General features: G+C 41.3%; 1 protein-coding gene across 3 annotated transcripts in view; it reads right to left on the bottom strand.

Annotated features, from left to right (window-relative positions):
- Adamts12 (ADAM metallopeptidase with thrombospondin type 1 motif 12) overlaps nucleotides 1-18,271 on the bottom strand; it is a 220,100-nt gene that overhangs the window by 79,857 nt on the left and 121,972 nt on the right. For all 3 annotated transcript variants that reach the window (XR_007591168.1, XM_050139036.1, XM_050139037.1), the window contains exons 6-11: nucleotides 10,686-10,810; nucleotides 7,165-7,314; nucleotides 5,355-5,498; nucleotides 4,651-4,795; nucleotides 3,630-3,722; nucleotides 2,573-2,718 (exon numbers count right to left, since the gene is read on the bottom strand). Coding sequence is in view for 2 of the 3 variants with exons in the window: in XM_050139036.1 (XP_049994993.1) it covers nucleotides 2,573-2,718; nucleotides 3,630-3,722; nucleotides 4,651-4,795; nucleotides 5,355-5,498; nucleotides 7,165-7,314; nucleotides 10,686-10,810 (803 nt within the window). In the remaining variant the exon portion in view is untranslated. The remainder of the gene's footprint in view (nucleotides 1-2,572; nucleotides 2,719-3,629; nucleotides 3,723-4,650; nucleotides 4,796-5,354; nucleotides 5,499-7,164; nucleotides 7,315-10,685; nucleotides 10,811-18,271) is intronic.

The following is an 18,271-nucleotide window of genomic DNA, read 5'->3' as shown; positions in this document are numbered from 1 at the left end:
TGATCTGACTTGACCAGTGAAGATAAATAAGGGCAGGAAAAGAACCCAGGGAAAAATAAAGTTTTTAGACCATTGCATATCAATTGTGATCAAAGAAAGCTACAGCCTTACAGCATAAATGGGTCTAGTTGGCTCATATACTCTGTGACAGGAATCACAGAGGCCTTTATACAACCTATTCCCATTGACAGAGGTCTCAAGAAAATCAAGAAAATGAGTTATGGGGTCAGGTGTCATCAGAAGTGCAGCCTTGGTGATGGGCGTGAGAAAACATTGTCTTCTAACTCTGGGCTGGGGATCATTTTGCGGTGCCTCAGCTAGGCCATATACCTTCTCTGAAGAGCATGTGTTGCTAAACATCTTCCTAAGGAAGATGTGGTGGCTGAATCCATACAAATCTCAGAGAAAATTGCCTCTATTTCTTGTCTCTAAAGGCACACCTCTGACCAACCTGACAAGTATTTTGACTAGAAATAAAGTACTGTATATGACAGTCCTGCTGTTGAACTTTTGAAGTAATGGAGTTTTATCGAGAGGCAATATTTTAACACAATTGCATTGTTAATTCCTCAAGTAAATCCTTACATTTGTAAGTGATGACCTCACAAGTACCACTTATTTGTAATTTATTATATAATAGGTAATATATTAAACTACAGATATTAAAATCTAATCCTCTGAAAAAAACACACTTTAGCCAACCCTAAAATGGCTTCCTTAATGTAGATATCTTCTTCCCTGCTCTAGAGGGGATCCCAGGTGTCCACGGGGATGTCCCGAGCTAGTTCCTTGGGCAGCAGAGGAGAGGGTGCCTGAACTGTCCTTGCCCCATGATCACACTGATGATTATCTCAAATATCACCATAGAATCTTCATCCAGTGACAAATGGAGATAGAAACAGAGACACTCATCAGAGCAACGGACTGAGCTCCCAAGGTCCAGTTGAAGAGTAGAAGGAGGGAGAAGATGAGCAAGGAAGTCAGGACTGCGAGTGGTTGGTGCACCCACTGAGGCAGTGTGCCTGTTCTAATGGGAGCTCACCAAATCCAGCTGGACCAGGTCTGAATGAGCATGTGATCAAACCAGACTCTCTGAATGTGGCTGACAATGGGAGCTGACTAAGAAGCCATTGATAAAGGCACTGGGACTTGTTTCTACTGCATGTACTGGCTTTTAGGGACCCTAGTCTATTTGGATGCACAGCTTCCTAGGCCTGAATATAGGGGGGAGGGCCTTGGACTTCCCACAGGGCAGGGTTTCCTGCCCTCTCTTAAGGAGGGAGGGGAAGGGAGTCGGGTGAGTGGGGGAGCAGGAGAAGAATGGGAGGAGTGGAGGAAGTGTAAAGTTTTGAATGAAAAAATAAAACAAAAATAAAATACTTATTTGTCGTTTGCAAAAACCCACACTTTATATATAACAAATTGTATGTATATGTAGCACATGTCAATATACAGTTTACAAACAGTATTATGTTAATTAAGAAAAGGAGAAGATTAAGATTTGGAACTTAGATACCGAGAGGCTTTGTAACCACTTTTATCACTTGCTTTAAAAAATACATGGCTCTTATTCTGCAATAAGGCAAATCTAGGAAAAAGAAGCATAGTCTAGTTTCCACTTCTAGGAAGGAGCAAATGCATCCTTAAAAAAACATATACTTAGAAACTTGTATATGGGGCTGGAGAGATGGCTCAGAGGTTAAGAGCACTGACTGCTCTTCCAGAGGTCCTGAGTTCAATTCCCAGCAACCACATGGTGGCTCACAGCCATCTATAATGAGATCTGGTGCCCTCTTCTGGCCTGCAGGCATGGAGGCTGAACACTGTGTACATAATAAATAAATAAATCTTTAAAAAAAAAAGAAAAGAAACTTGTATATGAGGAAATAATGAAATCAAGAATGCAATATTATTTAAAAAGCATGACAATTTAAACTTAACTTATACACACATAGTAACATTGAAAAATTAGATTAAAAATTAAAGTGAATTATGAAATTCTTTATAGGTCATTATGGAATCCTAAAATGAATAGAAATATGTTGTTAGAATATTAGTAATAATTAACTTCAGAAATATGTGTGCCCATTTTATTACTTACATGAGGGATGAACACTTTGATGTAATTGTATATTCTTTGTGATTGAAAGCTACCTATAATCATATCAACAAAACTGAGTTTAATGAATCTATTACTTATGAAGAGAGTGTAAGTTATCTGAAAGGATATAATTGCATAAGCTCCTGGAGACTTCCACATAGATAACATGTTTAAAAGAAAATTGTGTATATATTTAAAAGAAGTTTGTTTTCTTTCACTCAAGTGATGGAATAAAATTACTTGTGTTTTGAGACTCAGAAGTCAAGTCAAAACCTATCAAAACAGAAGTGCTTTGTTTCATGTGTGTGAATCTCTGGGTCTTTCTGTCTTTGGGAATTATCTAGGTCTTTCTGTCTTTGGGAATTCGTCTAGTTTTCTCCAGACACTTTCAAGAATGGTGTCGTGCCATTCGAGAATAGCCTCCCAGCACATCCAGAAGTGAGGAGAGCAAGTGTTCACGCCAGGCCTTACTCGGGGTTGTTGCAGAGCCTCTCTGCACTCTGTGCTCCTGCCCCGCAGGTCCTGGAGCAGTGGGACCAGGATGACCAGCGTCCCCAGCCTCCAGGGATGCTCTCTGGATTCTTCCCCACCGTGATACACTTTCCAGCCATACACCACTGCAAAGAGATGTGAGGGGGTGGGGACACATATGTCAGGAAGATTCCATAGCAAGCAGGCCAAAGAATTTGTAAGTCTAAACCTGATTCTTTCTAAGCCAAAGGATGTCAGGAGTCACACAGAAAAGGGCTCACAGAGCTTCCTCAGATAAGCTTAGCTTCTAGTATCAGTTTTATACTGTGTCTATAAACTCAGAGATGGAGGATACTAAGCTCAAGCTATATCAAGACATCCACTAAACTCCTAAGCCACAGATCCACAATAAGCCTACTTGCTTAGTAGTTCACCATCCCCTTGGGCAGTCTGGAAGAGATCTACTGACTGAGTTGTGGCTGTAGGACTTTTCTGCTTCAGAAAGTGGGCAGAACTCTAGGACAATCAGTCATGCCAGACAATGAGAAGAGATTATTAACGACCCCAATCTGATGTTTATGAAAAGAAGAAGCAACTCCCCTATGCTTCCCAGTCTTCAATCTGAGGGAGAAATATCAAAAACTAAAGTTAGTAGCAAGCTCAGAAGAGACCAGAAACTCCACATATGTTTATCAAGGGGAAGATGGAGCCAATGCTCTAAAAGTCAACTTTAGAACTGTGCTCAGCCCTTTCTCACAGACCACTGGGTCCCAGCAAAGGCTGGAAAGAGCGACAGAAGTGGAATCCTTTCCCATGTCTGTTCTGTCTCTGTGAGAGACACTGGATGCTCCTCACGCCCTCTAGAGCCTTCTGTGTTCTGGCTCTGTGAGAGACACTGGGTCCTCCTCACGCCCTCTAGAGCCTTCTGTGTCTGGTCTGACTGTGTGAGTGACACTGGGTGCCCCTCATGCCCTCCAGGGCCTTCTTCCCACCTCATTCTGAGAACTCCAGGACAGCTGCCCTCCCACCTTTCTTCCTCGGGCCAATGACACATCACCTTCTTTTCACCACAGCGCGTCCCGTCTGCAGCTGCATCCAGCTTCGAGCGGCAGATGCCTTTCACAGAGCACCACAGTGTCTGGCAAACATTCTGGAAAACAAACGTGAAAATTGCTGCATGGAAGCATATCTGGAAAAAAAAACCCTACTAACTTAGAAGGTAAGAAACTTACAGGTACCAAGAACATAAAGTTAAAAAGTTTCTCCATGGCAAAAGAAGCTATGAGCAAAGCAAAGAAGAAACATGCAGAATGGGAGAAAATTTTTGCCAGCTATAATTCAGACAGGAGGTGTCTGTCTGTCTGTCTGTCTATCAATCTATCATCTATCTAATATAATTAAAGTATTTCAAAACTGTAGGGTCAGCTGAGTCCAAATTATAAAAGAATGTGAACAAGGAGTTGGGATTGTACCCAGTGGCTAGTGGTGACTCCAAGAACAGAATAGAAGCACGGTTATATTTGTGCTTTCAAAATAATGGCAATAGCACTTTGAATAGGAGATAGACAGGGTTGGTATCTACAGTATCAAGAGGAGACCATCAGAGGTAATGGAGAAGGCAGGACTGAGATGTTAATTATTTAAGGGCACAACGTCAAGACCTGAAAAATAACAGAGAAGAAGATTGACTGGGGATGAGTCTTATTCCTATGTTGTGATCTTAGGACATTCTTCAACCAAGGGGACATTTAGGAAAGTGGCCATTTTTAAGGATTAGGCTGACAGCTATGGAGTTTATGGGGGTTAAATGCTGCGAATTCTGGAAATCGCCATGGAACTGCCTTCAAGTTGTATAGGACTCTGGGTTCCATAGAGCTCCAAGAAAGTTGGGTCTGAGAATGTCAGTGATCCCCATTGTAAGTGTCTGGTTTACATACACATGACTATATTTAAAAGCAAGCTTTCATTTCTGGGCTCAGGCCTGACGTTTCCAAGCTTTTTCTGGTGCCTCCTTCACAATGCTGTGGATCTCAAACCCTGCCCCCTCCCACCAGAGCACCAGGAAACCAAGCGCTTACTTCCACTTCCTGGCAGAATGTAGCATTTGGGCCATATTGGAGCTGGCACTGGTGGTGGACATCATAGATCACTCCAGGAGCAATGACATTGGACTTCAAGCCTTTCTTCTTGGGAACATCATCAAGACAGAATCCCCTGCCCCGGCTGCAAACAAGTCAACAAACAACAGAGCAACTGCTCGCAACTCTTTCCAGTCATCCAATAGACATTTTCATCACAATGATTCATTCCTTGTCCTTCCTGACAGCCTTATAAGCAAGAGAACTCCATGGGCCTTAGAAGAAAGTTAATCAAAGGAAGCGCAAATCCCATCTGACAGAATATGTTTGGTTGTTATCTAGGAAATACAAATTGTATTTGTTCTAGTTAGGGGCTAAAGACTATGACCCAAAGCAACCTCCTCCTCCTTATGGCCCTTTCCTTCTTCGTATATACGTACACACACACACACACACACACACACACACACGCACACAGCTTGGGACAATATCAACAAGGAAGAATCAGGTTGCTCACTTGCCTGTAGATAGGGGACTTAGTCAGAAAGCAGAAGGGGCATCCACTCCTGTGGTGCCACTGTGATACTGAGGACTGGAAAGTGAAACCAAGTCTTTCCCAGGCATTAACTCCTCTATGGAAAACTCATTACAACTTCCATCTTAAGAGAGCCCGGTGAGGCTGCCCGGAGCGGAGCTGCACTTACTCCAGGAAGCGCGTGATGTAGTCTTTGCTGCATTTTGACCATGTCAGTGGGGTGGGATCGTACTGAATTTGCTGGGACATGATGTGTGGGTGCCTGCCCACAGGCTCACAGTCATTTTCTTTTCCATCATGCTGGATGCCAAAGCTGACACAAAACACAGGAACAGAAAGCAGGCAGGCATTTAAACAGGAGAAACTCACAGGTTCGCCACCATGATTAAAACCCACAGGAAGCCACTTTTGTTCCGAAGGGGGCTATTTATGAAGGGAGACTTTGAAGTTGGAAGGACATAGCTAATTTTGGACTCAGAGGTTCAGGGACGACTATAGCCATGCCCTTAACCTCAGCTACATAACCACGGCAGCCATATGGAGAATTAAAACAAGCCTCTGCTTGGCAGAAAGCCGAGCGTGCTCAGCCTGGCTCCCTGCACTCTGAAGTCAGAAGAGCAAAGCATGTCCCAGGACACCTGTCTTCTCTTTGAAGCAAGTCCAGTATAAGCAAATCCAAGAGAACCAAGAAAGCACTCGAAACTAATAACAAGTGTCTGTGTCACGATTTGGGAGCCAGTTAGCGGCCTAAAAGAAAGCCCGCTACAGATCAGATTCTAAAGTTGTCCATTAAGATGTTTTTCAAGAAGTTTCATCTTACCTGGAAGAAAACATTAGCAATAAGCCATCCTTAGGGCATGCCTGCCTGTCTGTCTCACTTTCTTTTCTGTTGCTGTAATAAAATGCCCTGACAGAAACAAGTCAAAGAAAAGGGGATTTACCTGGTTCATGAGGGAACAGGTCATCCTACCAGAAAGATCAAAGGGACAGGAGCCTGAGGCAGGGGCATCACTGCATTATTACCCTCCCCTGCTCCACTGCGGGTAAGGTGATTAGGAAAGGCTGTGCATCGTTATAATGATTTTACTCATTACCATGGCAAGATAGCTGACGGGAATACTTGGAAGGCAAGGGGTTTATTTTGAGTCATAGCTTGACTATCATGGTGGGCAAGGCATGGTTGCTGGAGCATCAGGCATCTGGTCACTTATATCTGCATCCAGGGCATGGAGATAAATGGATGTTGGGATTCATCTCACTTTATCCTTCTCATTCAGTCACAAAGACTATGGGATTGTAAGACTCAGTGGGTCTTCCCTCTTGAATGAAACCTCTGGAAACATCTCACTGACACACCCAGAGATATGATACCATGGTGATTTTACATCCAATCATGTTGACAATGAAGATTAACATCACAGCATATCATCCCTAAGTATTGTTTGATCCTTCGTAATTGGACATGGCTGTCAGTGTGGAATTATGCAGGGACCTCCATTTGTTGTCAAAGGGCCTTTAACCAATAAAGGGAAGTGATATTACTAAGCTTAAAAAATATTACCATTTCAAGATGAACATAGAGACTCATACCTATAATCCTAGCAGTTGGGAGGTTGAGGTGGCAGAATTGTAATGAATTAAAGGCTGGCCTGAGCTACATTATGAGTTTCAGGCCAGCATGGGAGATTGTGTCTTAAACAAAACCCAAACAAAGAAACAAATAAACATTGCCTTTTGAAGCAAGTCTCACTGACTCTAATATATATAATTGTTATAAGTGGTGCAGGCAGAGTAGATGAAGGTTGGGAAATACGGCATTCTCTCTCTGCTTCTCAGATGAAGTCACAGAGGTCAGGAGGTGAGCCTGTGCCACGGGCAAACGGAATCTTGTGATACTCAGTTTTAACTGCTTTCCATTCCCTTCAGTGCTAGGGATACATGACCATGGCAAGCGCATCTCTGCGGCTTTAACTCTTTACCTGTGCCCGAGCTCATGGGCAATGGTGAAAGCCAGGGGTAGGCCAGAATCTTCATTGATGTTGCAGCTCCTGTGAGGCTGGCACATTCCTGACAGTTGAGACAGCCCCAGAGTCTCACAAGGGCGGTTGACACCAGCACAGATGTCCTTTCTGAAAGGAGAGACCAGAGATGCTTAAACACCTAAAGAAATGCTTGAGCAAGCTTCCTGCAAAACGATTTCAGTAGACACTACTATGGTTGATATCTTCAAAGCATATTTTACAATAAAGCTCACGTGAGAACAGGACTTTGAATCCATTGGACCCATTCTGATCTTATCTCTTAATTAATTCAATTTCCCAAACTTTACAATGTTGGGAGAATTTAAAGCATTTTATTTTGAATGGTTTTTGCACATCATCTCAGGGGACAAGTAAGATTAGGCTAACAAAATAGTGCACTGGAAATAAAAGTTAAACATTGAATAAGGAAGAGGTGATTAGCAGTTTTCTTTTTAGACATAAAACCCCCTTTTGGGTTTTCTGAGCTCTGTTTTCAAAACTCAGCTGGGGCTTGTTTGTTTGTTTTGTCTTATGAAAAATGCAGTTTCTCTCACTATCCCACAGAGATTAAATCAATTATCTATCTAGTCAGACTACACTAATAAAACTTACACATGAATACTGTGTGTGTGCATAACCCATGCACACTGTGGCATCTCATCTCCCCTTTTCATCAGAAATTAGCTAGAAAAAAGGGAAGGAAAGCCTCAAAGAATCTCAGAAAACACTGCAGCTTTTCAAACAAAAGCATGCCTTCATATCCTGAGAGATTATTTCAATCGTTGACAAGAGTTTTCAGAGTCATTAATTAGTCACTAGACTTTCTTCAAGCACAAGAGGAACTTTTGGTTAGCACAAGCGCTGGTAGTGATTCCAGACTTCAGCTGCAAAGGTTTGTGTGGGCCTCATCTGCAGCAACAAACGGTTGCTTGCTTTCTGTGTCCTTTGGGAAATGGAAAGGAACCACACCTGGAGAAACTGTGAGTTCAGTTCTCCCAGAGGCAATGGGTAGGGCTAGGGGGTGTGAGAAACAGCCCCCTTTCGTAAGCAACGTAAACGTGAATCATATGTTGACTGTTGGCCGCTGTTGGAGGGCTGAGAGTTAGATCATACAGTCTCCAGCCAGATACATCCCAGCCTTGACTGCAGGATGCATGTTTTAATACTTAGTCTAAAAGTACAGTTCTTCAGGGACTTGCTGGGGGAAAGGTATGACACCCGTTGCTAATTTATTAACCCTTTCAGTTTGATTATGGCATTTACATGTGTCTGATTTCTTTATTAACAAATGGTCAGATACGCAAGAAGGTACCTACTAACAGCATCAAAGAGCAAGAAAGGGGAGACAGCAAAGGAATTGCAGGAATATAATTCTCTGAGACAAGGAATTTTGGATTTCAAAAGGAGGCTGGCTTTATCTCTCTCAGATCCTGAAGACACACACAAGAAACTATGCCTCAGAAGGCTGCACAAGGGGAACACGAGTGTAGTCTATTCTCACACATCTCTGCTCCACAAGAGCAATTCTACCGGGCACTGCCAATGTGGGTCTGGGAAAAGCTCCGCAGTCGCAGTGTTTAGTTTCACCATTCATTTCCTCTTCATCTCTTCTTTATCTCACACCAACATTTTCCAGTATGGGTTGGAGTAGGGTGAGGAGTGGAAATTGATCTTGACCTTACTTCTTTCATAAGGGACTTTTTATAATGTCTGGAAATAGTTTGGGGTTTTACAAGTCGTGTGGGGTACTGGTCTCATAAGTGAAGATTAGAAGGTAGATAGTTACCTCTATCTACAGGAACAGCTTCCAAAACAAAGAATTATCAAGCCCTAGATGACAAGTCCTAAGGTCAAAAACCTAAGGGTCCTGGGTACGTGATGGGTCCTGTGAAAAACAGGCCATTAAGATCAGAGCAGCCGTATCATTTTGATAGCATTAACTTAATGTAAAGGATGATAATGAATCCCATGTGATGTATACGTCTGTCCTACCCGCATCTGAAATTTCAATCATCAGAGTCCTGCTTTTGAGTGAAAGTACTAAAACCTGGTTATATGGAAATCTGTTCCAAGAGAAGCTTTTGGTATAAACCTAAAGCAATGGTTTCCTAGGATGTACCATACCTTAGGTAGACCAGTAGTCCCTGTGGAGTAGGTTTGTGCAGATGTGGAACATTAAGCACAAAGGCTCTGGTTCTCCCTAGCAGAAGAGGCCTCTTTTAGTACACATCCTTAGATTTCTGGATGTCTGTAAATTTGCATAAGCTACAACTAACCCCACCCTTTTATTATATGAGCCCTTATTATAAAGAACATAGTAGGAAGTCAATACATATTTACTCAGCCAGTAAAAAAAAAAATCAGATTTCAAAGAGCCTTGGATTGATTAGGAAAGCTCATTAGCTTTTCATAGTCTGGATCCTGAAAGTTTTGGTGTTTTTTTTTTTTTAAGTAGTACCATAGGATCCATCTGTTCTTACAACAAAATCATATCTTTAAAAAAAATATTTATTTATTTATTACGTATACAGTGTTCTGTCTGCATGTATGACTCCAAACCAAAAGAGGGCACCAGATCTCATTACAGATTGTTGTGAGCCACCATGTGGTTGCTGGAAATTGAACTTGGGATCTCTGGAAAAGCAGTCAGTGCTCTTAACCTCTGAGCCATCTCTCCAGCCCCACAAAATCATATCTTTGCAATGATGTGAACTGAACCCAGGGCCTAATCAATCCTAGGCAAGTGACCTACGTCTACACTGTACCTCATGTTAAACATGAGGGTGAAAAGGAGAAAGGTACATTTACATCACCTCGTTTACTCAGGGAAGGATGTGTGCACTGTATCCTAGGCATCAGCCTAGAGTGGGTTAGAACAGCTAAGTCCCGGTCGGGCGATGGTGGCGCACGCCTTTAATCCCAGCACTCGGGAGGCAGAGGCAGGCGGATCTCTGTGAGTTTGAGACTGGTCTACAGAGCTAGTGCCTGGATAGGCTCCAAAGCCACAGAGAAACCCTGTCTCGAAAAACAAAAAACAAAAAAACAAAAAAAAGCTAAGTCCCTAGATAATTGTGTCTTATAAATTGAAAAGGGGAGACTAAATAGAAATAAAAAGTTCAGAAAGTCCACCAGCTGAGGGTTATAGAAGTCTTCAATCAAGGGTTTGAAAATGTGTTTCTTGGAGCGAAGAAGACAACTTTAAAGGCAAAAATCTTTGTTATTATAGGAAAACAGACTTGTTTGCCAACAGATGTAGTTTATAAGAAAGGAGAGTTTTACCATATCAACAAGCTTGCTAACACGCCCTCTCCATGGTATCAGCCAGCAAGGGGCTCACAGGCCACAGCTGTTGCTGTCACAAATGACCAAGAAAAGAAAAGGGTAGTGAGAATCCCAGGAGAGTGTACAGATGACAAGACTTTCAGCCACTAGCCTTTCTTGGCTGGTTACCCTCCTTTGCCTCCATTGACTTGAGGTACCTGGTGATAAGAACAGCCACATCGTGATGGACAGGGTTGAGGTCGCTCTTGGGATTGATGCTTTTCTGCCACTTGCAGAAGCTGGACAGTGTCTTCTCCGCATGATGAACTATCTTCAATCCTTGCTGGAAAAAGGAGAGAAAAGACATGCATGAGTAGGCTCTCTGTGATCCAGCTTACTGTATTAGACAATAGTCCTCAGGAGCACTTCAGAGATGGTGCTCCAGGCGCTTAGAAGATATTTGGCAGAGGCCAATTCCCTTTGGACTGACTCTCTGCTCCGAGAGTCACCCACCCATGCTGTGACATTATTAAAAAGACCTAAAGGAGGAACCTCAGGATAGAAACTGTCACCACATCAAGTAGCCCTTAAAAATAAATTGGATTCGAGACAAGCCTGGTCTACAAGAGCTAGTTCCAGGACAGGCTCCAAAACAACAGAGAAACCCTGTCTCGAAAAACCAATAAATAAATAAATAAATTGGAAATATAACAAAGACTCACATTACTTGAAGTTTTATTTCTAGTGGGCTGATGCATTCTAAGGCAGTACAGTTCCAAGCATCTTTTTATTTTATTTTTTCATTTCTCATGAGAAACGAATACATCTTCCACAAGAAGCCTCCTTTGCTGGGAAGGCAGCTGTGATGCTGGCTGCTGGGTCCTCACACACTGCGTCATCTAATTTCCTCGCATCTACTCAGCATTGCTGGCAATGAAACACCATTATGTTCATTTTATAATTAAAGGAAATTAAATCTGAGAGATGGGAAGAACTAGATGAAGGTCTCTCAGCTCAGAAGCTTCGAGGTTCCTGGTAAAGATGTGCTAGACATTAGTCATCACCCTAACTGGGAAGTCGACTTGTCTCTGCTTCCTTTATACAAAAAGCTTGATTATCAGACAAAACACCAACTGTGACCAGGTTGCTTTCAGGTCTAGTTTTAACTATATGCTTCTATTTCTTGGGGGGGGCGGGTATCTCTAAGAGAATACCTATTACATTTAAAAATTTCACATTAAAATTTATAATCATTTAAAAATAGTGAAGTATTCAGAAATGAAACAGCCATGTACAGAATCTGTATTCTGGAAATGTCCGAGTGCTGATAAAGGAAATTAGAGACATAAAGAAAAGAACTGATGCTACATTTACGGGTTCAAAGGTTCAGTCTAGTGAGGATTCTACCCCTCAAATTGATTTGTAGCTCTATTGTAATTCATGTTAAATGCTTGGCTGGGTCTTTTCTAGACATATTCAAGCTCATCATAAAATATGCATGCTTAATCACGGTCCTTATATTGGTTAAAATAAGTCTCAGAATAGAAACATAAAATCTGACAATTAATTGAATCCAATTCTAAGGTTTACTACGTCAGTTCACAGCCATGACAGTGTGATGGGGTGCTTGTGTGGGTCAATAGACAGAGATCTAAAAGTAGACCCACGAAAAACGCTTGAGTGGGTTTTTTTTTGGCGGGGGGAGGCAAAGGTAAAAATGCAATTCATTGAAGGGAAGATAAACTTTTTAATTAGCTGTGCTAGATAGCAAAAAGAGAACTCAATTAAAAATGGGAAAGAAGAAACCACGAATAGGCATTTCTCAAAAAATGACACATAATGGCCAATAAGCATACTAAAAATACTCAAGGTTGGGTATTTGACACACACTTATAGTTCCAGAGTTGGGCAACTGAGGCAGAAAGAAGGTCTTGAAATGAGGCCAGCCTGTGCTACATAGGTGAGTTTCAGACCAACCTGGGCTACATACTGAGACAGGGAAAGAATTTCGAAAGGAGCAAGTGGATGCTAATTAAAACTATAACGCCCTATTGCCACATGCCAGTTAGAACAGTTACTGACAAAAAGACAAATGATAACAGGCATTGGTCAGAATGTAAGGCAGAAACTTCTGGACAGTTTGTAGAAATGTAGGCTAGTATAGTCTTGACTAAAAACATATGTACGTTTCTCAATAAATAAAAGCAGAACTATTTGATCTAGCAATCCCTCTATGAGGATATACACAAAGTATGAATTCTGTACACTGCAGAGATCCACATTTCCTCCCCCAACACACTGCTGGATTTTTCAAAACAGCCAAGATATGAAATCAACTTAATATGTATGGATATAATAATTTTGAATATTTTTTTGCTTCTGAAAACAATGAAACAGTTTTCAGACTAACAAATGAAGGATATTCTGCCATTTTTGAGAGCATGGAAGAACCTGAAAGACATCATGTCAAGTGGACTAAGCCAGACACAGGAAGACAAATAACACATGACCTCACTTACATGAGGACTCTGAAAACATAGAACGTAGAAATAGACAAAAAGGGACATAGGTAGGGGTATATGAATAGGTTGGTGAAAGGAGTCATATCTCAATTTAGGTAAGAGGAATAAGTTCTAGCGCTCTACTGCATGACACGGTGATCATTAAACAATACATTATTTATTATATGTGAGAATCACGAGAAGAACAGACAGATGTTAAGTGTCCTCACGATGGGTAAAATATGAAGTGAAGCACATCTTAATTCACCTGATTCATCCATTCCACGTGCTTATATGTTTTAAAATATTATATTGTGCATAATGCATATACACAATGTTTGTCAGCTTAATAAATAAAATTGCATGGGAGAAAGAGGGAGAGAGGGGAGACAGTAGGGTGAAGGGAGGGGGGGGAGGGAGGAAGGGGAGAGAAAGAAAATGTATAGTCAAAAGCCAATAAGAAGGCACACCATATTCGAGAGGCATATTCTAGGTGCTAGTTCCAGAGCTTCCAGCTTTCTCTGAGTTCCACTAAGATACTGATTTTTAAAACTCCACCCTTGGGCTGCAGAGATGTTCCAGTGGCCAAAAGCCCATACTTCTCTTAAGAGGATTCAAAGATGATTCCCAGCTCCCAGGTCTGACGGCTCACAACTGTCTGTAACTCTAACTCCAGGGGAAACTAACGCCCTCTCAAGTCTCTGCTGGCACCAGCACTTCTGCGCACATACTCACACAGAGACATGTATTCCTAATTAAAAGAAATATAAAACAATCCACCCACATTATAGCATGTACAGGATCATAGATCACATCTTGATACTTCACTCAACTTGCTTTTGTAAACTAATGTGAGGTAGTTAGGACTTCATTGACTCATCTACAACTGAGAAGAATTTCACTGTAGGAACTGGAGTTGGTAGCAATAGTTTTCAAATGGCAAAGCCACAGATTGATCTGAAGATTCCCATGCTTCCCAATGCTCACACTAGAAATAGCATTCAAATGACGTTATTGTGAATATTTTTTTCTTGTTTCTTATTGTGCTATACATTTTTCTCTTCTCCCCCTTCTTCCTTCCTTTCTTTTTCTACCCTCTCCTGTGATCTGCATGCTCCCAATTTTCTCAAGAGATCTTGTGTTTTCCTCCTTCCTACTTAGATTCATGTATGTCTCTCTTAAGGTCCTCTTTGTTGTCTAGGTTCTCTGGGGTTGTGGACCGTAGGCTGGTTTTTCTGTTTTATGTCTAAAAGCCACTTATGAGTGAGTGTATATTATATTTGTCTTTCTGGGTCTGGGTTACCTCACTCTAATATTTTTTTCTAGGTGAATCCAATAGTTCCGGATTACTGATTACAATAGTGGTTGTAAGTACAGTATTGTTTTGGATGCTTTGGCTTCTCATGGATCTTCCAGTATTTTATAATCCCAATGAGAACTCTTTTTTCTCAGTAACTCCTTGTTTGCCTTAGTGGGCAGATAAATAGCCAAACCTTGCTACCAAGTTCTCTTTGGATGTCCAATGATGCTTAGCTGTGAACTCCTGTGCTCTGTATGAATGACAGCTCACGTTAAACCATAACGCTATCTTCTAAAGACAGAGACTAAAAGTCTCACCAGCTCAAGACCATATTCTCTTGGCAGCTGTCATTTAAATTGGAGTGGCAGTCAACAATTGTAGAAAAGTCAAACTCAATCAGTTAGGGCAAGAGAGGAGGTTCAAATGGAAGTCTTCAGATAGCTTTTAAGATTACAGAAGGCCTTTGCAGAAGTTTTCAATATAGCAACACTATACTGTTGCTCTGGTCTCAAATACCTTTCCCTGCTAGCATTTGTTCTATTGCACTTGGGATGCTTGGAAATGAAGCCAGAATGACAAACTCTCAATTGCGGGACCATGAGATAAACAAAACATGTGTTTGGAGATTTAGCGAGCTGTGTCGTGATGTCTGGAAGAGGCCTGGCATCTGTTTCAGCTTAGAGCTTTTTGTCATGGTGACCATGATTTGTTTCACAGTTATAGGAGCCCTGGAGGGTTTTAACAAAGTAACTATAAGGTTTGCTCTGCTTTCTTGCCCCATAGATCAATCTCTAGTGATCAGACTTGTGGCTTTGCCATTGATTACACAAGGGAGCCCAAGGCTAAATAGTTCAATTCAGCAATAATCCAAGTTCTCCGGGTTTCTTTTTTGCTGTTGTTATTTTAAGAGATAGAGACTCAGCTAACTCAAAATAAAACATAGACAAGCTAAACCAATAATGAAATGTAGATATTAGTAGGCATAAAGTAAATTAATAGATTTTAATAATAGTTTCATAATAGAAAATCAATTATCTGAAAGTAGTTGTTATAATTAGTTGGTATTATAAGCTTTGAAACATAGAAAATGAATATATCTGTGTTCAGATAATGACAATGCTTTTTCAGCTCTTACTGTTATTATGATTACTTCTAAAATTATCCACCGAAAATAATAATCTTTCCTCTTACCATCTCTACTGTTCAGTTCTTGCTCATTTGACATTAGTTCACATTTTGTAGCCCAGGGTGGCCTGATCCATGATCCTCTTGCCTTAGCCTCTAGAGTGCTAGGATTACGGGTGTGTGTTACCACACTTGGTTCCATCCATCCACAACATTTTCTTTATTAGTCGTAGAAACCACATTATCTAATTTCAAGAAATCTTCTAACAACGTTTGGCATTGCCAACGGGCAGCTCTCACCCAGCCAAATTCAACCAGGGACACTTTTCGGTCAGCCATGTGCCACAGGGTCAAGTCCCAGCATCACTAGGGATATGCAACTCTATTATATACACTATGGTCAATGCCTCAATGTGAGGAGACGTTCCATTTGTGTAGTGCTCTGCTTTGTCCTTGTCATCATAGAGCATTTGAGCTTTGCTGGTCAAAATAATGTTACATTTATTAAACAAACAACTGAAGGTCAGAAGGTAAGACAGTGGAATTGATGATGGAATATGGGGGTGGAAAACTAAAAGTAAAGCTCTTTTGAAGAAGATATATAGATGGAAGCCTGTTATTGTGGAAGCATATATATATACATATATATATACAAAAGCACATATGAAATAAGAATCCATATATATACACATACACACATAATTATAGTTTTAATGAAATTATCCTACAATGGAGGAATGATACCCCAATTAGACACCGCATGCTAGCAAAAGAAAGAAAGAGAGAGAGAGAGAAGGAAGGAAGGAAGGAAGGAAGGAAGGAAGGAAGGAAGGAAGGAAGAAGAAACAGTGCTTCCTTCTTTGTGAGCGGTTTGCCAGTGGGGCCCCATAGCCCACCAAGCATTGCAGGCTATTGCTAGCTTCTCAGTCACCATCCAGAACTTGATCCTAAGACCTTCCTTCTGAAGACACCACATAACTTGAATCATAGAACATGGGATGCCAAGCTGACACTGACCTAGAAGCTTCACTTCTACTCACTAGCTTTCCTAATGCTGAAAGGTGTTTTCCAAGCTACTGAGGGAGAAAAGCAACCATCAATATCACCCAATATAAAGCCCTGTGAGCTACAACCTGACAAAATATGCCCATGGGTGCGACAGTGACATAATTATAACGGGAGTAATAAGATCCATCTTCTGATTGGATCTAAGGCCTTCTCCATGAGATGGAACGCATACTTGGCACTGTTAATGGTGCTAAGAACCTATGACAAGGTAGATTATGGGCCATAGGGGAGAACATGATACTATTAGTTTGCTAGATGGACATAGTATTAAAATGACTCCAAATGACTTATATTCGTAGATCATGCATTTATCGACTCTCATCAGAGATGCCCCTTCTTGCTGTAGATGGCAATTGATACATAAACGTTGAACTGGTTCTGTGCAGAGAATGAGAGGTTGTATAAGATTCATCCCCAGATGGAATCTACATATCATGCCGCTCACTGCAAAGCTTGGGATTTTCACTGAAAAGGGGGTGAAAAGATGGTTAAGAACAAGAAGTGGCAGATACTTTTGTGGCCCCTGATAGATCAAGCACTCTCCAGGGGTTGGCCCCACTCCCAAGAGTAGCTGAGCAATAAAAACAGACTTGATAGGTCTTTCTTTTTAAAAAGGAAAAACATTCAAAGTTGCCTGGGTAGGAAAGTGAGGGTGGAGAGGATGAATCTGGAAGGAGTGGTGGAGCTAGGTGTGATCAAAGCATATTGTGTGCAATTCTCAAGGAATGAATAGAATAGTAATTTAAAAGAAATAGTAAAAATTTATAACTCATTGTTAGACCATTATTTGCACTTAGGAAAGGTAAATAAACAATACAGAAACAGCTGCATAGACAGAAGCAAAACAAAACAAAACAAAAAAAAAAAAACCCAAGGGCAAAAAGTACCTTTCTCTTTTAACTTCAATCTATTGCAAAAATAATACAGTTAAATATAAAATGTGAAATTATGAAACAGAGGGAAAAGGGAGACGGGGAGGGAAATGGGAGGCGGAATTTTTTTTTCAATAAAAAAAGAAATTAAAAAAATAGAAATTAAAAAAAAAAGAAACTTGGAGAACAGGATCTGACATGGTAACGTATGCCTTTAACCTCAGCACTGAGGAGACAAAAGCAGGGGGATTACTGTGCGTTTGAGGCCAGCCACGTCTACACAGTGAGATCCTATCTCAAACAAAACAAAGAACAAAATGGCAGGAGAAAATCTTGGAGGCCTGCAGGAAGCTGCTCCTTTATATCTGTGACCTGGAAGCTTACATTACAGTACCATTAAGTGGCTTGCTTCAGCGTTCTCCCAACACACACTTTTTTTTTGGGGGGGGGTTTTCGAGACAGGGTTTCTCTGCTGCTTTGGAGCCTGTCCTGGAACTAGCTCTGTAGACCAGGCTGGTCTCGAACTCACAGAGATCCGCCTGCCTCTGCCTCCCGAGTGCTGGGATTAAAGGCGTGCGCCACCATCGCCCGGCTCAACACTTTTAAATGTTAAAATTCCCTTTCTTTAAAATGTTTCCTCTCCTAAGATGCTTTTCGCTGCTCTTTTCCTGTACTTGAACCTATCCTATCTCCAACCTTCCTTTAATAGGACATTTGCAGAAGGTCTTCCGTTCCCCTTTTGAGAAGCGGTTCCTGACCATAGGACAGTTACCCATGGTGCGATTTACCTGCTGTGTCAGGTGAAGCGCAGCAGATTCTGCGCCTGTTTTCCTCCGCATGTGTCTGGGATTAGGGACTTGCGCCTCTCATTTCTTAGCCATTTTGTGTACCCTAATACACATCAGCTGGATTGTAAAAACCAGGAATATGTATCATCT

Source organism: Alexandromys fortis, unplaced genomic scaffold, assembly GCF_014885135.2.
Source record: "Alexandromys fortis isolate MF-2015 unplaced genomic scaffold, M_Fortis_MF-2015_v1.1 scaffold_37, whole genome shotgun sequence".
Lineage (NCBI taxonomy): Eukaryota > Metazoa > Chordata > Mammalia > Rodentia > Cricetidae > Alexandromys > Alexandromys fortis.
The sequence above is the reverse complement of the archived record's forward strand: the minus strand, read 5'-3'. Positions and strand labels throughout refer to the sequence as shown.